Consider the following 16,761-nt stretch of genomic DNA (forward strand, 5'->3'; position numbering starts at 1 on the left):
TATACGCTGTCTACAAGAGACCTACTTCAGACCTAGGGATCCATACAGACTGAAAGTGAGGGGATGGAAAAAGATATTCCATGCAAATGGAAATCAAAAGAAAGCTGGAGGGGCTTCCCTGGTGGCACAGTGGTTAAGAATCCGCCTGCCAATGATGGGGACATGGGTTCGAGCCCTGGCCCAGGAAGATCCTACATGCCGCAGAGCAACTAAGCCCATGCTCCACAACTACTGAGCCTGCGCTCTACAGCCCGCAAGAAACAGCTACTGAGCCTGCGTGCCACAACTACTGAAGCCCGTGCGCCTAGAGCCCGTACTCCACAACAAGAGAAGCCACCACAATGAGAAGCCCACACACCACAACGAAGAGTAGCCCCTGCTTGCTGCAACCAGAGAAAAGCCTGTGCACAACAACAAAGACCCAATGCAGCCAAAAATTAAAAATAAATAAATCAGAAAAAAAAAGAAAGCTGGAGTAGCAATACTCATATCAGATAAAATAGACTTTAAAATAAAGAATGTTACAAGAGAAAAGGAAGGACACTATGTAATGATCAAGGGATCAATCTGAGAAGAAGATATAACAATCATAAATATATATGCACCCAACAAGGAGCACCTCAAAACATAAGGCAACTGCTAACAGCTATAAAAGAGGAAATTGACAGTAACATGATAATAGTGGGGGACTTTAACAGCTCACTTACACCAATGGACAGATCATCCAAACAAAATTAATAAGGAAACACAATCTTTAAATGACACAATAGACCAGATAGATTTAATTGATATTTATAGGACATTCCATCCAAAAACAGCAGATTACACTTTCTTCTCAAGTGCACATGGAACATTCTCCAGGATAGATCACATCTTGGGTCACAAATCAAGCCTCAGTAAATTTAAGAAAACTGAAATCATTTCAAGCATCTTTTCTGACCACAACGCTATGAGATTAGAAATCAGTTACAGGGAAAAAAACTTAAAAAACACAAACACATGGAGGCTAAATAATACGTTACTAAATAACCAAGAGATCACTGAAGAAATCATAGAGGAAATCAAAAAATACCTAGAGACAAATGACAATGAAAACACAATGATCCAAAACCTATGGGATGCAGCAAAAGCAGTTCTAAGAGGGAAGTTTATAGCTATACAAGCCTACCTCAAGAAACAAGAAAAATCTCAAATAAACAATCCAACCTGACACCTAAAGGAACTAGAGAAAGAAAAACAAACAAAACCCAAAGTTAGCAGAAGGAAAGAAATCATAAAGATCAGAGCAGAAAGAAATGAAATAGAAACAAAGAAAACAATAGCAAAGATCAATAAAACTACAAGCTGGTTCTTTGAGAAGATAAACAAAATTGATAAACCATTAGCCAGACTCATCAAGAGGGAGAGGACTCAAATCAATAAAATTAAAAATGAAAATGGAGAGGGGCTTCCTTGGTGGCGCAGTGGTTGAGAGTCCACCTGCCGATGCAGGGGACACGGGTTCATGCCCCGGTCCGGGAAGATCCCACATGCCACAGAGCGGCTGGGCCCATGAGCCATGGCCGCTGAGCCTGCGCATCCAGAGCCTGTGCTCCGCAACGGGAGAGGCTGCAACAGTGAAGAGGCCCGCATACCGCAAAAAAAAAAAAAAAGAAAAGAAAAAGGAGAAATTACAACGGACACCGTAGAAACACAAAGCATCCTAAGGAACTACTACAAGCCACTCTATGCTAATAAAATGGACAACCTGGAAGAAATGGACAAATTTGTAGAAAGGTATAACCTTTCAAGACTGAACCAGGAAGAAATAGAAAATATGAACAGACCAATTACAAGTAATGAAATTGAAACTGTGATTAAAAATCTTCCAACAAAGAAAAGTCCAGAACAAGGTGGCTTCACAGGTGAATTCTATCAAACATCTACAGAAGAGCTAACACCCATCCTTCTCAAAGTCTTCCCAAAAATTGTAGAGGAAGGAACACTCCCAAACTCATTCTTTGAGGCCACCATCACCCTGATACCAAAACCAGACAAAGATACTACAAAAAAAGAAAATTACAGACCAATATCACTGATGAATATAGATGTAGAAATCCTCAACAATATATTAGCAAACAGAATCCAACAACACATTAAAAGGATCATACACCATGATCAAATGGGATTTATCCCAGGGATGCAAGGATTCTTCATTTAGGCAAATCAATCAATGTGATACACCATATTAACTAATTGAAGAATAAAAACCATATGATCATCTCAATAGATGCAGAAAAAGCTTTTGACAAAATTCAACACCCATTTATGATAAAAACTTTTCGGAGGGTGGGCAGAGAAGCAACCTACCTCGACATAATGAAGGCCGTATATGACGCACCCACAGCAAACATCATTCTCAATGGTGAAAAACTGAAAGCATTTCCTCAAAGATCAGGAACAAGACAAGGATGTCCACTCTCGCCACTATTTTCAACATAGTTTTGCAAGTCCTAGCCATGGCAATAGAGAAGAAAAAGAAATAAAAGAATACAAATTGGAAAAGAAGAAGTAAAACTGTCACTGTGTGCAGATGACATGATACTATACATAGAGAATCCTAAAGATGCCACCAGAAAACTACTAGAGCTTATCAATGAATTTGGTAAAATTGCAGGATACAAAATAAATGCACAGAAACCTCTTGCATTCCTATACACTAACAATGAAATATCAGAAAGAGAAATTAAGGTAATAATCCCATTCACCACAGCAACAAAAAGAATAAAATACCTAGGAATAAACCTACCTAAGGAGGTAAAAGACCTGTACTCAGAAAACTATAAGACACTGATGAAAGAAATCAAAGATGACACAAACAAATGGAGAGATATACCATGTTCTTGGATTGGAAGAATCAACATTGTGAAAATGACTATTCTACCCAAAGCAACCTACAGATTCAATGCAATCCCTATCAAATTACCAATGGCATTTTTTACAGAACTAGAACAAAAAATCTTAAAATTTGTATGGAGACACCAAAGACCCCAAATAGCCAAAGCAGTCTTGAGGGAATAAAACGGAGCTGGAGGAATCAGACTCACTGACTTCAGACTATACTACAAAGCTACAGTAATCAAGACAATATGGTACTGGCACAAAAAGAGAAATATAGATCAATGGAACAGGATAGAAAGCCCAGAGATAAACCCACGCACCTATGGTTGACTAATCTGTGACAAAGGAGGCAAGGATATACAATGGAGAAAAGACAGTCTCTTCAATAAGTGATGGTGGGAAAACTGGACAGCTACATGTAAAAGAATGAAATTAGGGCTTCCCTGGTGGCGCAGTGGTTGAGAGTCTGCCTGCCGATGCAGGGGACGCAGGTTCGTGTCCCAGTCCAGGAAGATCCCATATGCCGCGGAGCGGCTGGGCCCATGAGCCATGGCCACTGAGCCTGCGCATCCGGAGCCTGTGCTCCGCAACGGGAGAGGTCACAACAGCGAGAGGCCCGCGTACCGTAAAAAAAAAAAAAAAGAATGAAATTAGAACACTCCCTAACACCATGCACAAAAAAAACCTCAAAATGGATTAGAGACCTAAATGTAAGACCAGACACTATAAAACTCCTAGAGGAAAACACAGGAAGAACACTCTTTGACATACATCACAGCAAGATCCTTTTTGACCCACCTCCTAAAGAAATGGAAATAAAAACAAAAATAAACAGAGGGGACCTAATGAAACTTAATAGCTTTTGCAAAGCAAACTACAAACAAGACAAAAAGACAACCCTCAGAATGGGAGAAAATATTTGCAAACGAATCAACGGACAAAGGATTAATCCCCAAAATACATAAACAGCTCATGCAGCTCAATATTAAAAAAACAAACATCCCAATCCAAAAATGGGCAGAAGACCTAAAAAGACATTTCTCCAAAGACATACAGATGGCCAGGAAGCACATGAAAAGCTGCTCAACATCACTAATTATTAGAGAAATGCAAATCAAAACTACAACGAGGTATCACCTCACACCAGTCAGAATGGACATCATCAGAAAATCTACAAACAACAAATGCTGGACAGGGTGTGGAGAAAAGGGAACCCTCTTGCACTGTTGGTGGGAATGTAAATTGATACAGCCACTATGGAGAACAGTATGGAGGTTCATTAAAAAACTAAAAATAGAATTACCATATGACCTAGCAATCCCACTACTGGGCATATACCCAGAGAAAACTATAATTCAAAAAGACACATGCACCCCAATGTTCACTGCAGCACTATTTACAATAGCCAGGTCATGGAAACAACCTAAATGCCCATCGACAGACAAATGGATAAAGATAATGTGGTACATATATACAGCGCAATATTACTCAGCCATAAAAAGGAACAAAATTGGGTCATTTGTAGATATGTGGATGGATCTAGAGACTGTCATAGAGAGTGAAGTAAGTCAGAAAAACAAATATCGTATATTAATGCATATATGTGGAACCTAGAAAAATGGTACAGATGAACCAGTTTGCAGGGCAGAAATAGAGACACAGATGTAGAGAACAAACGTATGGACACCAAGCGGGGAAAGCGGCGTGGGGCTGGGGTGCGGGTGTGATGAATTGGGAGACTGGGATTGACATGTATACACTAATGTGTATAAAATGCATAACTCATAAGAACCTGCTGTATAAAAAATAAATAAAATAAAATTGAAATATTAAAAAAAAAGAAGAAGAAAGACACTGGCCCAAAGCCTACAAGGAAGGAAGTTATCTGGAGGAGAAGCTTTAGCTAAGTTTTAACTTGCATATGTTGTTTTCTTTACTAAAATCAACCCCATAGGGAAATATACTACAGTCTGGGCTTTGTTGATGTTGTTTTCCTCCACAGATTCTTCCTTCTTTTTGCAGAAATAGGATTAGGGCTCAAGTCATTTGAAAGACTCTCCAGGAACATGTATTCCAAAGAGAAGACTCCATAGGAGGAACATCAGAGAAAGAAGTTACTTGTCTATCTTTGGTAATGTTCATCCAAAACACCTTTCATTCTGTCAGTGGATAAGACCCCTCAACTAACAGAGCAAATTCATTTACAGGGAGGTAATAAATTGAAATAAACATTTTATTTAGTTTCTTGTCTGTCTCTAAATCTGTTTCATTAGGGAATTTACAGCACACCATTGTCACATAACCTCCCTATTTCTCTTTTCTTGATTCAACTCTAGTCCTATAGCAATGCAGGTAAAGACTTAATTTTTAGAAGTATAGGAATTATCCTAATTTATATAATACTAGTAAACATTCTAATTACCTTTTAAGCCTTTTATTTTAAAGTATATTTGATTTACAATGTTGTGTTAGTTTCTGGTGTATAGCAAAGTGATTCAGTTATACATATGTATCGATACATATATTCTTTTTCATATTCTTTTCCATTATGGTTTATTACAGGATATTGAATATAGTTCCCTGTGTCTGTTAAGCAATTTAAACACACTGTATCCTTTTGCTTCATATTCCCCAGTTGGACTGCAAAGCTTGGGACTGGGTCATATATTTTTCCTGTAACCACTGAGTGCCCAGCACTGGAATAGGCAGATACCAAACCACCAATTAGGTGACAGATTTAAGTCAGTCCCTAACTTTTCTATACCAAAATAAACATATTCTGAGTACCAGTTTTATGTGAAGCATTCTATTACTTGTCATGAAAGATTCAGAGAAGTATGTGATCGACCATGGACACAAGAGCATACCTTTTATCCTCCTTGGCCTAATGCATCTTACCAGTGAAGAACTACCTTTGATGCTATTTCTTTACCTAAATCATCAGTCACACTCTAAGTGCCATTTTTTTGATTAAATACTTTTAATTCTACATATCAAATGACAACACTTTTTCAACATCTTTTTAAAAATTAATTATATTTCTTGGCTGCATTGGTTCTTCATTGCTGTGTGTGGCCTTTCTCTAGTTGTGGTGAGCGTGGGCTAATCTTCGTTGTGATGGGCGGGCTTCTCGTTGTGGTGGAACCTCTTGTTGTGGAGCACAGGCTCTAGGCATGCGGGCTTCAGCAGTTGTGGCACACGGGCTCAGTAGCTGTGGCTCGTGGGCTCTAGAGCACAGGCTCAGTAGTTGTGGTGCACGGGCTTAGTTGCTCCGCGGCATGTGGGATCTCCCTGGACCAGGGCTCGAACCCATATCCCCTGCATTGGCAGGTGGATTCTTAACCACTGCACCACCAGGGAAGTCCCTCATATGACAACTTTTGAAAGTAATTTAAGCATACTTAAAATGCCAGAAAAAATGACACTACCATACGGCTCAACCATAAATATGGCTTCCCTCCATAAACACCTATACCTCATAACCAGAGAACTAGATTCCAGGAGAGTTTCGAGAGAATTCTAAATGTTAAGCCCATAAGCTAGAATTTTATTTCTTTGCATTGCTGACTCTATTCATGAGTCTACTCTTCTATTCGCTGTGAAATAACCATCCTCAAACACAGTTTTCAGCAGCTGCCTTAAAGAAAACTACCAGCCCCTGCTATTTCAGATGAAACCCATATCCAAAGCACTCCCGACTCTTCATTTCAATCCCACACTCGCCCCAACCTCACCCCTCCCGAGCCCCCCCCCCCACCCTCATTACACACACCAGCCAAGAACTTTGAGCTCAATCATAACCCTTTGTGCTTCTGCCTAAGCCTGCCTTCCTTCCTCGAATACCGTCCTTTCCGTCCTGGCCAGTTTCTGTACATACACCACCTCACTTCAAGTGGCTGCTCAAAACACATTTCCTTACGCAAGCGTTCTATGATTTTTCTCACAGTTTAAACATTTACCTAATATGTTATGTGTCAGATACTTTTATGTAATTTTGCTTATCTCTCGTCTTGTCTTAACCAATTTTGAGTGTCAGCTCTGGTCTCCTCTCCCCAGCCCTGGTCACAGCCTCACTAGGACCCTCAAGCCACACTTGAACACGGTCAGATGTCTACTGGCACCGTATTTTCAGTAATTTGCTATCCTGAATGAACCGCAGTCCTAAAGCAGACATTTTTGGTGAAATACATAGCCCGAGGACAGGATTCCGGATAAGCCCTGGCCGCAGAAGTCAGCTCAGTGAATGGAGGTGGGGGACTAATCCTTGGGGAGGCTGACAGGACAGCTGGGGAAAAAGGGCAGGTGGAAGTGGAGGCTAGAGGACTGGGATAGACTAGAGGGTTGGTCAAAAGCCAAAGGAATGGCGTTTCAGGAGGTTTGGGGGAGTTGTCCCAAGGAAGGCCCTCTCGGAGCCCGGGAACGAGACGGGACAGGTCCGACTCACCCATGGGTTGGGGAAAGTGGAAGGACACGGAACCGAAGAGCAGGTCACGGTAGCGTTGGAAGGCCTCGTCGAGGACGGAGCAGCCTACCTGCGCGGCCGAACTGACGTGGTACTGGAATTGGAAGGTGTGCGGGAAGATGGTGTAGCTCTGCTCGGAGGTTTGGATGTACTGGGGCCATGGCCACAGGGCCGTCGCCCGCCCCGCGAACGCTGCCGCCAGCAGCAGCGAAAACCAGAGCGCGGAGCCTGCCATAGCCCGCCGGTCTCCTCTCTCCCAGCGGGCCGGGCCACGTGACACCCTGGTCAGGTGAGCCGCCCCCGCGTGATAACAGGCGCGTCACGTGACCGGAGGCAGCTCTTCATCGGCGACCCCGGAAGACGGATTACCCGTCCCTGCAGTCCCGGCGTGAGCCGGGAGCTCCTGTGGCGTGCAGTGGATGGTGCGGGGCATCGGTGATGGTTCAGGTGCAGGCGGTTCACGGGCCCGGTGGAGCAGTAGCTAAATGCACCACCGCAGGTGTCAGGCCTGAGGTCACAGAACTTTAAGCGCACCAGAGGGTAGAAGCCCCACGTGGGGAGGCTGAGTGGGCGAGCGAGAAAGGAAAGTTTCCCGAATCGTGAACACGGAAAAACGGCTCGCGAGGCCTGCTGGGAGGTAAAGGACGTCCCAGGCCCAGGGAACTTAAGGAACAAAAAAATGGAGGCTTAAAAGCACAGCTCCTTTTGATGCTGTGGGTCAGAAAGGGTCTGGAATTAGGTAGTGAGAATGGCTCAGCTAGAGAGGGCATTATAAGATCACAAAAATGGGATCTACTTACGACTGGGGAAAAAATGTGTACTTTCACAGCAAGCTTGAGGCGTCCCATTTCCAGCCTCTAGTGTAGGCTCTTCCTTTAATGGTTGATAATCTCCTAGTAACCGCCCCCAGATCCTCTACTCGCAGACAAAACTCCGCGAACAGGTAGGTCCTGTACTTACTGCAAGCAGTAAGACATTGCTTGAACTTTGGGTGCAAGTTCGACAATACCCAGAGATAAGACAGGTCTTATACCCAGAGAGAAGTTCCGCAGGGGTTTACGTAGAAGTCCGAGAGTCAGGACTTAATTTTGTGGGCAATTGAAAATCAGCCCAAAGATTTGCATTTTAGAAATCTCATGTTGAATAGTCGGATGGATAAGAAACCAGTTAGGCAGAGCTTTTTTTTTTTTTTTTAATTGGAGGTGGAAGATAATAAGACCTTGAACTATAGCAGTGGGAAAGGAAGAGAGCTGTAGATCCAGAAAATAGTGGATCTGCTCAGAAGCAGAGGGGTTAATACATGAGAGGCTTGAGGGCTGATCAGTGAGAACACAGTTACTTCCTGAGTCAGGGACCCTGTCTTCCTTGCTCACCACTATATTATCAGAGCACAGTACCAGGAGAGAAGTAATTTACATAGAAGAGTCACAAAATGAAGGAACTGGACCCAAATAAGGAGACTGTAAAACAAATTACTAATGAAAATACTTAGAGATTATTGTTGAGGGAATATTCCAAACATATTATTCCAGTTATCCTCTCTCTGACAGTATGTCAGACAATCAGAAAAGTAATGAACAACCATTAAAAGTTAAAAAAAATCATCATAATACAAGTAAATGTTCAGAGCCTAGCATAGAAATAGTAGCAAAAATTAAAATGAACAGTTATTTAACATTATAAACTGTTCAGATTCGTATATACACAACATTGCCATCAATTTTGACAGTAGATGAATAACAAAAATAATGACACAGATAATATATAGTATATAATATCTGGTTGTTTTCTCTGTTTTTCTGTTTACTAAAGACAACTTGTTAAATGAATAAAACATGATTTAATTTCCGTTATCTATAGCATCTAATAAAATTACATATCAGGAAAAGAATTCACTTGTCAGAAAATGTGTCCAGATTTTTGGTTCATAAAGTAGAGTCATCAGTGTAGGAGAGAGGAGGGAATGACCAATTTTGCCTGGGGAAGTCTTTCAAAGAGGAAGTGGCTTGAGCTGGCTTCCAGAACATGAGTTGGCAGGGAAGGGGAGCATGGGCAAAGCATAGAGGTGTGGATGAAGATGGCATATTGAGCATAGGGTTTGGGGGGATAGCAAGGGGAAAATGTGCCGTGATTATCTCACTTCTACCATATTCCCTTCTCCTTGGAATGCCTTTCCCACCTCCCACTCCCACCACTTACTTGAAGGTCTAAAGTTAAATTTTACCACCCTGTAAATCTCTGACTTCTCACACCTGGGTAAGATCCCATAGCCCTCTGAGCTTATCTCCATCAGAGCACTTACCTCAATATTGTAATTGCCTGTCCATTTGTCTGTATCCCTTAAGTAAAAGTTCCTTAAGGGCAGGTTCTGTGTTCACTGTTGTATTCCTAGCCCTGGGCACAGTGTCTGGCACATAGTAGATTCACTAAATAAGTAGAAAGTATTTATATAATAAAGTATTTATATAATAAGTATTTAGTAGATTCACTAAATAAGTGAAAGGCCTGGAATATCTCTTCTCCTATTTAGCATCTACTTATCCTTCAGGTGTTAGCCTAGACCAGACCAACAAGTATGTTGTGAATGGAGTACCAGTGTGTTGAGACAGTGACCACCCCCTCCCCTCAATCCTTGGGGTGGCCAGGCAGAGCCTGGGATAGCTAGACATCCTGGTCAGTCATCTCCAGCCAAGAACAAACACCTGTGTGTGCTCTGATGTGAGAAACTCTGGGAAGCACTTAGACATCTCCTCTAGGATGTTTCTTTATGGCACCCTCATTGCAGCCTCTTTACTTGTCCATGTTCTCCACAGACGACATGCTGAATGAGTGGCATCTTTTCCACAGTTGTATCCTTACTGCCTGAGTCAAGAATCTGCACATAGTAAGTGTTCAGCAAGTATTTGTTGAATGAATGAGGAAGCATTTGTATTAAATTTTGAAAGACAGAATTTCATTGTGTAGGGGAAAGAGCAATCCATGGAGAAGGACTGCAGTCGAGAAAGAAAACTTCATCTAACTTGTTCACTTTAAGATCCCCAGGTTCTGGAACAGCACCTGGCACATCATAGTCATTTAATGGATATTTTTGAATGAATAGAATGAAATGGCAAACGAACCTAGGCAGAGATCTCTGAAGAATCTGGAGTGATACCAGGGATGTGAGCAATTCTGTTTTACTAGAACCAATAGTGCATAAAGAGAAATACGGATAAAAATAATTTTAGAAAAAGTAAGTTGAAGCTGGGTAATGAAGTAAGGAAAGGAGGAAATTATTGATCAAGGTACTGTGTACTAGATACATGTTATCTTCTTTATCTCTCACAACAACTGTGTGAAATTGAGTATCATCTACATTTTACAGATGAGGAAGCAGGCTCTGATAATTAAAATAACTTGACCAAGGCCCCATAGATAGTTGTCAGAACCAGTATTTGGACCCAGGTCTTCTATGCCAAAATCTATTGCTTTTACATCTATCATACTTCCTTGAAAGCTAGTCTGAAGATTGTATTGGGATTTTACTCTTGAGTCTGTGGGAAGCTAGTGAAATTTCTTTAGCTGAAGAGTGACAAGACCAGAGCTGAAATTGGCTAAGATTAATCCGTTAACGTACATAGGAGGAATCAAATGGGGAAAGCCGTGTGCAGGTAGATTGGGGCTGAGGCTGAGGTTGAGGTTGAGGCTGAGCCTGTTGGCTCAGAGCTCTCTAAAACAACCTGACCATTCTCACATGCTATGGGGCTCAGGAAATGCAGACCCCAATTCACCTGAGATCGATGGCTTCATTTTTCCTCTTCCACATCGGCTAGCCAGACCAGTGAGACTTAAGCTTTGTTTAATTTGTCAGAGTTTACAGAAGTGGAGATGGTCCAAATTATCTATGCTCCCTGACTCTCTTTAGACCCATCGCAATTCACATGGAGCCATCCCTACCTCTGCTGTACCCTGTTACCTCCAGCTCCTCCCATGCTCTTTCCAGAATTACAGAATGCTACCCAATTTAACACTACTAAACATGTACAGCATTCCTTGGGGATACTAAAAATATTTCTGTGTCCAGTTTGTCTTTTCTTCGAGCCTTATCCCCTCTTCTCTCCTATTTAGTTGTATAACTATTCTAGTTATCTTTTCAGGCTTACTCCCTAATTCTTTTTTGTTTGCACCGGGTCTTAGTTGCAGCAGGCAGGCTCCTTAGTTGTGGCTCGTGGGCTCCTTAGTTGCGGCAGGTGGGCTCCTTAGTTGAAGCTTGTGGACTCCTTAGTTGTGGCATACGAACTGTTAGTTGCGGCATGCATGTGGGATCTAGTTCCCTGGCTAGGGATCGAATCCAGACCCCCTACTTTGAGAGCGTGGAGTCTTAACCACTGCGCCACTGGGGAAGTCCCTCCCTAATTCTTAACAACTTTCCCTAACTCTAGACATACATTTCTTGCAATAACTGGCCTTGTCCTATATCTATCCAATCCTAGCCTACACATAGACTTTAAAAAAAAAAATTGCCTGGATATTTACACAGGTGGTTTTCTATGGTCAGATAATTAGAAAAACTAAAGCCCTGAGGGAACTTTCAATAGATCTGATGGGACTTCCCTGGTGGTCCAGTGGTTAAGACTGTGCTTCCAATGCAGGGGGCTCAGGTTCAATCCCTGGTCAGGGAACTAAGATCCTGCATGCCACGCAGCATGGCCAAAAAATTTTAAAAAACAAAACAGATCTGAGCAAAAGGAGTGACAGTGGGAAAGGGGGATATGGGTCAAATGCAGTAATGTTTCAGATACAAAATGACAGAACTCAGCAACTAACTGGGTGAAGTAGAGATGGGGTCAAGGGAAAGAGGAGAGAAAAAGGTGTACCAGTCTGGTTTCCTGAGGGAATCATGGTGCCATTAACTGAATACAAAAGGAAGAGCCAGTTTTGGAAAAAAGATAATGAGCTCTGAGACATGCTGCTTTGGAGGAGGCGGAAGAACAGCGGAGTTGGAATGTCCAGCAGAGCCAAGGAAATACAGGCTGGGAGCTCAAAAGAGAGCTCTGGGCATCGTCTGCTCAAAGATGACAGTTGAGATCATATGAAATAGTCAAGGGAAAAAGGAAGGAAGGTTAAAAATTAGGGGGAAAGAGGACTTTGGTGAGAGAGAAGTTTGTGAGGGACAAAAGGAGCGCAGAGGAGGGATGGCAGCTAGTAGAGTAGGCTGAGCTCAGAGATGTAGATTAGGATAAAGGGCTTACCAGATAATTTGACTTGCCTCTTATCTTTAAATGCAGGTCTGTCATAAGCCCTCACACTGTCACAATATGTTGATTTTATCTCCATGACATGCCTTTTGCTTGCAAGGAATAGGGACTCATGTTATTTCAGGGAAAAGGAGGTCTACTGAAGGGATACACGTAACAACCCAAAAAAACAGAAAACCAGGGCTTCCCTGGTGGCACAGTGGTTGAGAGTCCGCCTGCCGATGCAGGGGACACGGGTTCGTGCCCTGGTCCGGGAAGATCCCACATGCCGCAGAGCGGCTGGGCCTGTGAGCCATGGCCGCTGAGCCTGCGCTCCGCAATGGGAGAGGCCCGCGTACCACAAAAAAAAAAAAACAAAAAAAAACAGAAAACCAGACCTCAGAAAGAGCAGAAATCAAGGGTCTGACTACTCATGACTTTTCTGTTCCTCTCTGAATATCTGCTCCTCTGGTCAGTTTTCCTCTTTGCTTGTCAGTTACTTGAACTTCCTTATAATATCTATTCCCTCATGACTTGACATTCATTGCACAAGACCCAAAATTTTCCATGACTTTCTAGCCCCAGGGTCTTCTTATTCTCCTATCTATGCCTCTGGAGACCCCACTATCTTCCAAAGCTCTGTGCAAATCAAGATTCTATTAATTTTGGCCGCGCTGTGAGGCATACGGGTTCTTAGTTCCCTGACCAGTGATCAAACCCGGGAACCTGGGGCCCCGGCAGTGAGAGAGCTTAATCCTAACCAATGGACCACCAGGGAATTCCCAAATCAAGATTCTCTTGATCGCCCCAGAAGAACAAAAGAAGAGTGCGCATGTTCCATAATGTAACCAGTTCCCTATGATGCACATTTAGGTTGCTTCCAAGTTTTCTCAGTTGTAAACAATGCTACAATGACCACTGTAGAGGGTACTGGTTGCCATGCCAACATCTGTTTTCATCCTTTCTCACCAAGAATACTTGGCTTTTCATTTGGAAATTTCATCGACCTTGGTAGCTTGGATGAGACTGAGATAGCCTTTCCCCACCCCCTCACTATAAACACCTGGAACCATGGGGTAAGAGTTTACATTCCCACCAATAATGTGTAACAATGCCCATTTCACTACTCTCTTCCAACATTAGTATTTATCTTTTTATTGCTACTGTTGATGCCTTGAAATTAATTTTTTAGATGTATCTAATAAAATTGACAGATAAGCTCTAGCAAGATAGAAACAGGATACATGACTTCCACATCATTACAGAAAAAGAAGCTGGATCATTCTGGAAAAATAAAAGGTACGGGAGGAAGTAACATGAATATATAATTAACCAAAAATACAAAGAATAAGAGGGTAGAAATAAGCCCAATCTATCTAAACTATCACCCTATATGTAAATAGGTTAGATCCCCCCATTAAAAGACGAAGACTCTCAAATTGAGCAAAGAACAGTCTAAATGTTGTTGATAAGAGACATTTTAAGGGAAACCAAAATGATGACACTAAAAGAATGGTCTGAGATGTACCAGAAAAATGCAAACAAAAAAGAGAGCAAGGAAGGCATTGATTAACATGTGAAAAAACCCAAGACACACAGAAGTTAAATGGAACAAAGAAGAATATTTTTAATGATAAAAGGTACAATTCACAAAGAAGAGAGACATCATAAACCATTAGACACCTAACAAATATATATATATATATATATATAAAGCAAAAACCAGAAGAAATATAAGGGAAAAGAAAAAATTATAATCATAGTGAGACATTTAACATTTCTCTGAGAATATTTTATCAAGTGCAGAGAAAATAAGAATAGGGACATCTTGAATGATATCATTAATAACTTAATTATAATAGGTTTAGAATCTTATATCCCCCAGAAATACATTTAAAATTTTGTGTCTCATAAGTTGTTATTAAATGTCCACAGGACATTTAGAAAAACTGGCAAAAAGGTAAACATTACTTTTCTGAATTCTTATAGGACATGTTCTTTGACCATAATGTATCAAAATTAAGGGGCAGAAACAAATCTAAACATGTCGATATACTTTTAAAATTCTAATTACTTCTTGGGCCAACTATAAAAACAAATACTCCTAGAAGTATATCAGAAGATTAATATATCCTGTCCAAACATATTTTACTACAGGAATGCAAAACTAGTTAAACAATATGAAACATATTAAGGCAATGTTTATGTTAAATAGGTTAAAAAGAAAGACCGTATTCTAGAGGTTCAGAAGGAATTTGATACAGCTATTCTAAATTAGAAATCTTGATGAAATAGAAATAGAATGAAACTTTTTTAACATGAAAATGAATGTACATATGAAACAAAAAGCAATAGAGATCATTCCACTAAAGTCAAGAGTAAGATAAGCATGCCCACTATCCTTAATAAAACTGTCTAATCAGGGCTTCCCTGGTGGCGCAGTGGTTAAGAATCCGCCTGCCAATGCAGGGGACATGGTTTTGGGCCCTGGTCCGGGAAGATCCCACATGCTGTGGAGCAACTAAGCCCGTGTGCCACAACTACTGAGCCTACACTCTAGAGCCTGTGAGCCACAACTACGACTAGAGACCATGCTCCGCAGCAAGAGAAGCCACCGCAATGAGAAGCCCACGCACCGCAACGAAGAGTGGCCCCCACTCACTGCAACTAGAGAGAGCCTGTATGCAGCAACGAAGATGCAACGAAGACCCAACGCAACCAAAATAAATAAATAAATAAATTTATTTTTTAAAAAAAGTGAGTTAATGTATGTAAAGCACCTAGCACAGTTCCTAGTAGATAAGGTTATATAAATAAGCTATAACAATAAAATATTGATTTTATAGATTCCTAGAGGTGAAATTACCAAGACAAAAGATACATTTTTAACATTCTTGACTTAAAAAAAGATTCTCGATACATGTATCTAATTTTTTTAACTCTTTGTTAAAGTATAGCATAAATATAGAACTCTGGTAATCAGTGCCCAGATCAAGAAATAGAACATCTCCAACACCCCAAAAGTCCCTTGCATGTCCCCTCCTAGTCCTTAGTCATTTTCCTCCCAAGGATATTTCCGACTTCTGACAGCACTGATTTGCCAGTTTTGCGCTTCATTTGAGTGGAATCATACATATGTACTCTTTTGTGTCTGGCTTCTTTTGCTCAGCATTACGTTTATGAGATTTATCCATATTTCATGTGCTTGTAGATTACTCATATTGCTGTATAGTATTTCCTTGTATGAATGTACCACAATTTTCCATTCTTCTGCTGCTGGGCAACTGGGTAGTTCCCAGTTTGGGGCTATTATAAAAAGTGTTGCTGGGAGCACTATACATGTCTTTTGGTGGACATAAGGACACTTTTCTTTTGCGTACCTACGCACATTGAAAAGGGCATGTGTTTATTCAGCTCCAGCAGATACTGTCAAGTAGTTTTTCAATGTGATTCTACCAATTTACACTACCAAAAGAAACGTATGAGAGTTCCAGTTGCTCCACATACTTAGCAATACTTTTTCATTTGAGCCATTCTGATGGAAGTGTAGTGATATTGCATTGTGGTTTTAATTTGCATTTCCCTGATGACTAATGAAATTGAGCACCTTTTTATATGTTTATTGCCCATTTTGATGTCTCGCAAAGCATTAAGGACTTCGCTCATTCTCCTAGTAGGTTATTTTCTTTCCTATTGATTTGTAAGAGTTCTTAATATATTCTTGCTACAAGCCCTTTGTTAGATATAAACGTTGCAACATCTTACCCCACTCTGTGGATTGTCTTTTTACTCTCTCAATGGTATCTTCCGGTGAACAGAAGTTCTTAAGTTCAGCATAATTCAATTTATCAAAATTTTCCTTTGTGGTTAATGCTTTTTCATGTCCTGTTTAAATAAGGCTTTGATAGCTAGCCTTTCTTCCTTCCTTCCTTCCTTCCTTCCTTTCTTGGCTGTGTTGGGTCTTAGTTGTGGCATGTGGACTCTTAGTTGCAGTGCATGGGCTTCTCTCTAGTTGTGGCATGCAGGTTTTCTCTCTCTGGTTGTGGTGCACAGGCTCCAGAGCACGTGGGCTCTGTAGTTTGCAGCACGTGAGCGCTCTCGTTGAGGCATCGGGGCTCAGTAGTTGTGGCGCGCAGGCTTAGTTGCCCTGCAGCATGGGGGATCTTAGTTCCCCGACCAGGGATCTAACCCGCGTCCCCTGCA

At 41.3% G+C, this 16,761-nt stretch overlaps 1 protein-coding gene across 2 annotated transcripts in view; it reads right to left on the reverse strand.

Annotated features, from left to right (window-relative positions):
• The window catches only part of HEXA (hexosaminidase subunit alpha), a 38,875-nt gene extending 31,271 nt beyond the window's left edge, over positions 1-7,604 (reverse strand). Inside the window, exon 1 of one of the 2 annotated variants that reach the window (XM_082862308.1) lies at positions 7,413-7,604. In XM_082862308.1, coding sequence (XP_082718434.1) covers positions 7,413-7,503 — 91 coding nt within the window. In that variant the 5' untranslated portion in view covers positions 7,504-7,604. Of the gene's footprint in view, positions 1-7,324 lie in introns of both variants that reach the window. The other variant, XM_082862307.1, reaches the window with a different exon arrangement.
• Between the last annotated feature and the right edge of the window lie 9,157 nt (positions 7,605-16,761).

Source organism: Leucopleurus acutus (genome assembly GCF_964270905.1).
Source record: "Leucopleurus acutus genome assembly, chromosome: 1".
Lineage (NCBI taxonomy): Eukaryota > Metazoa > Chordata > Mammalia > Artiodactyla > Delphinidae > Leucopleurus > Leucopleurus acutus.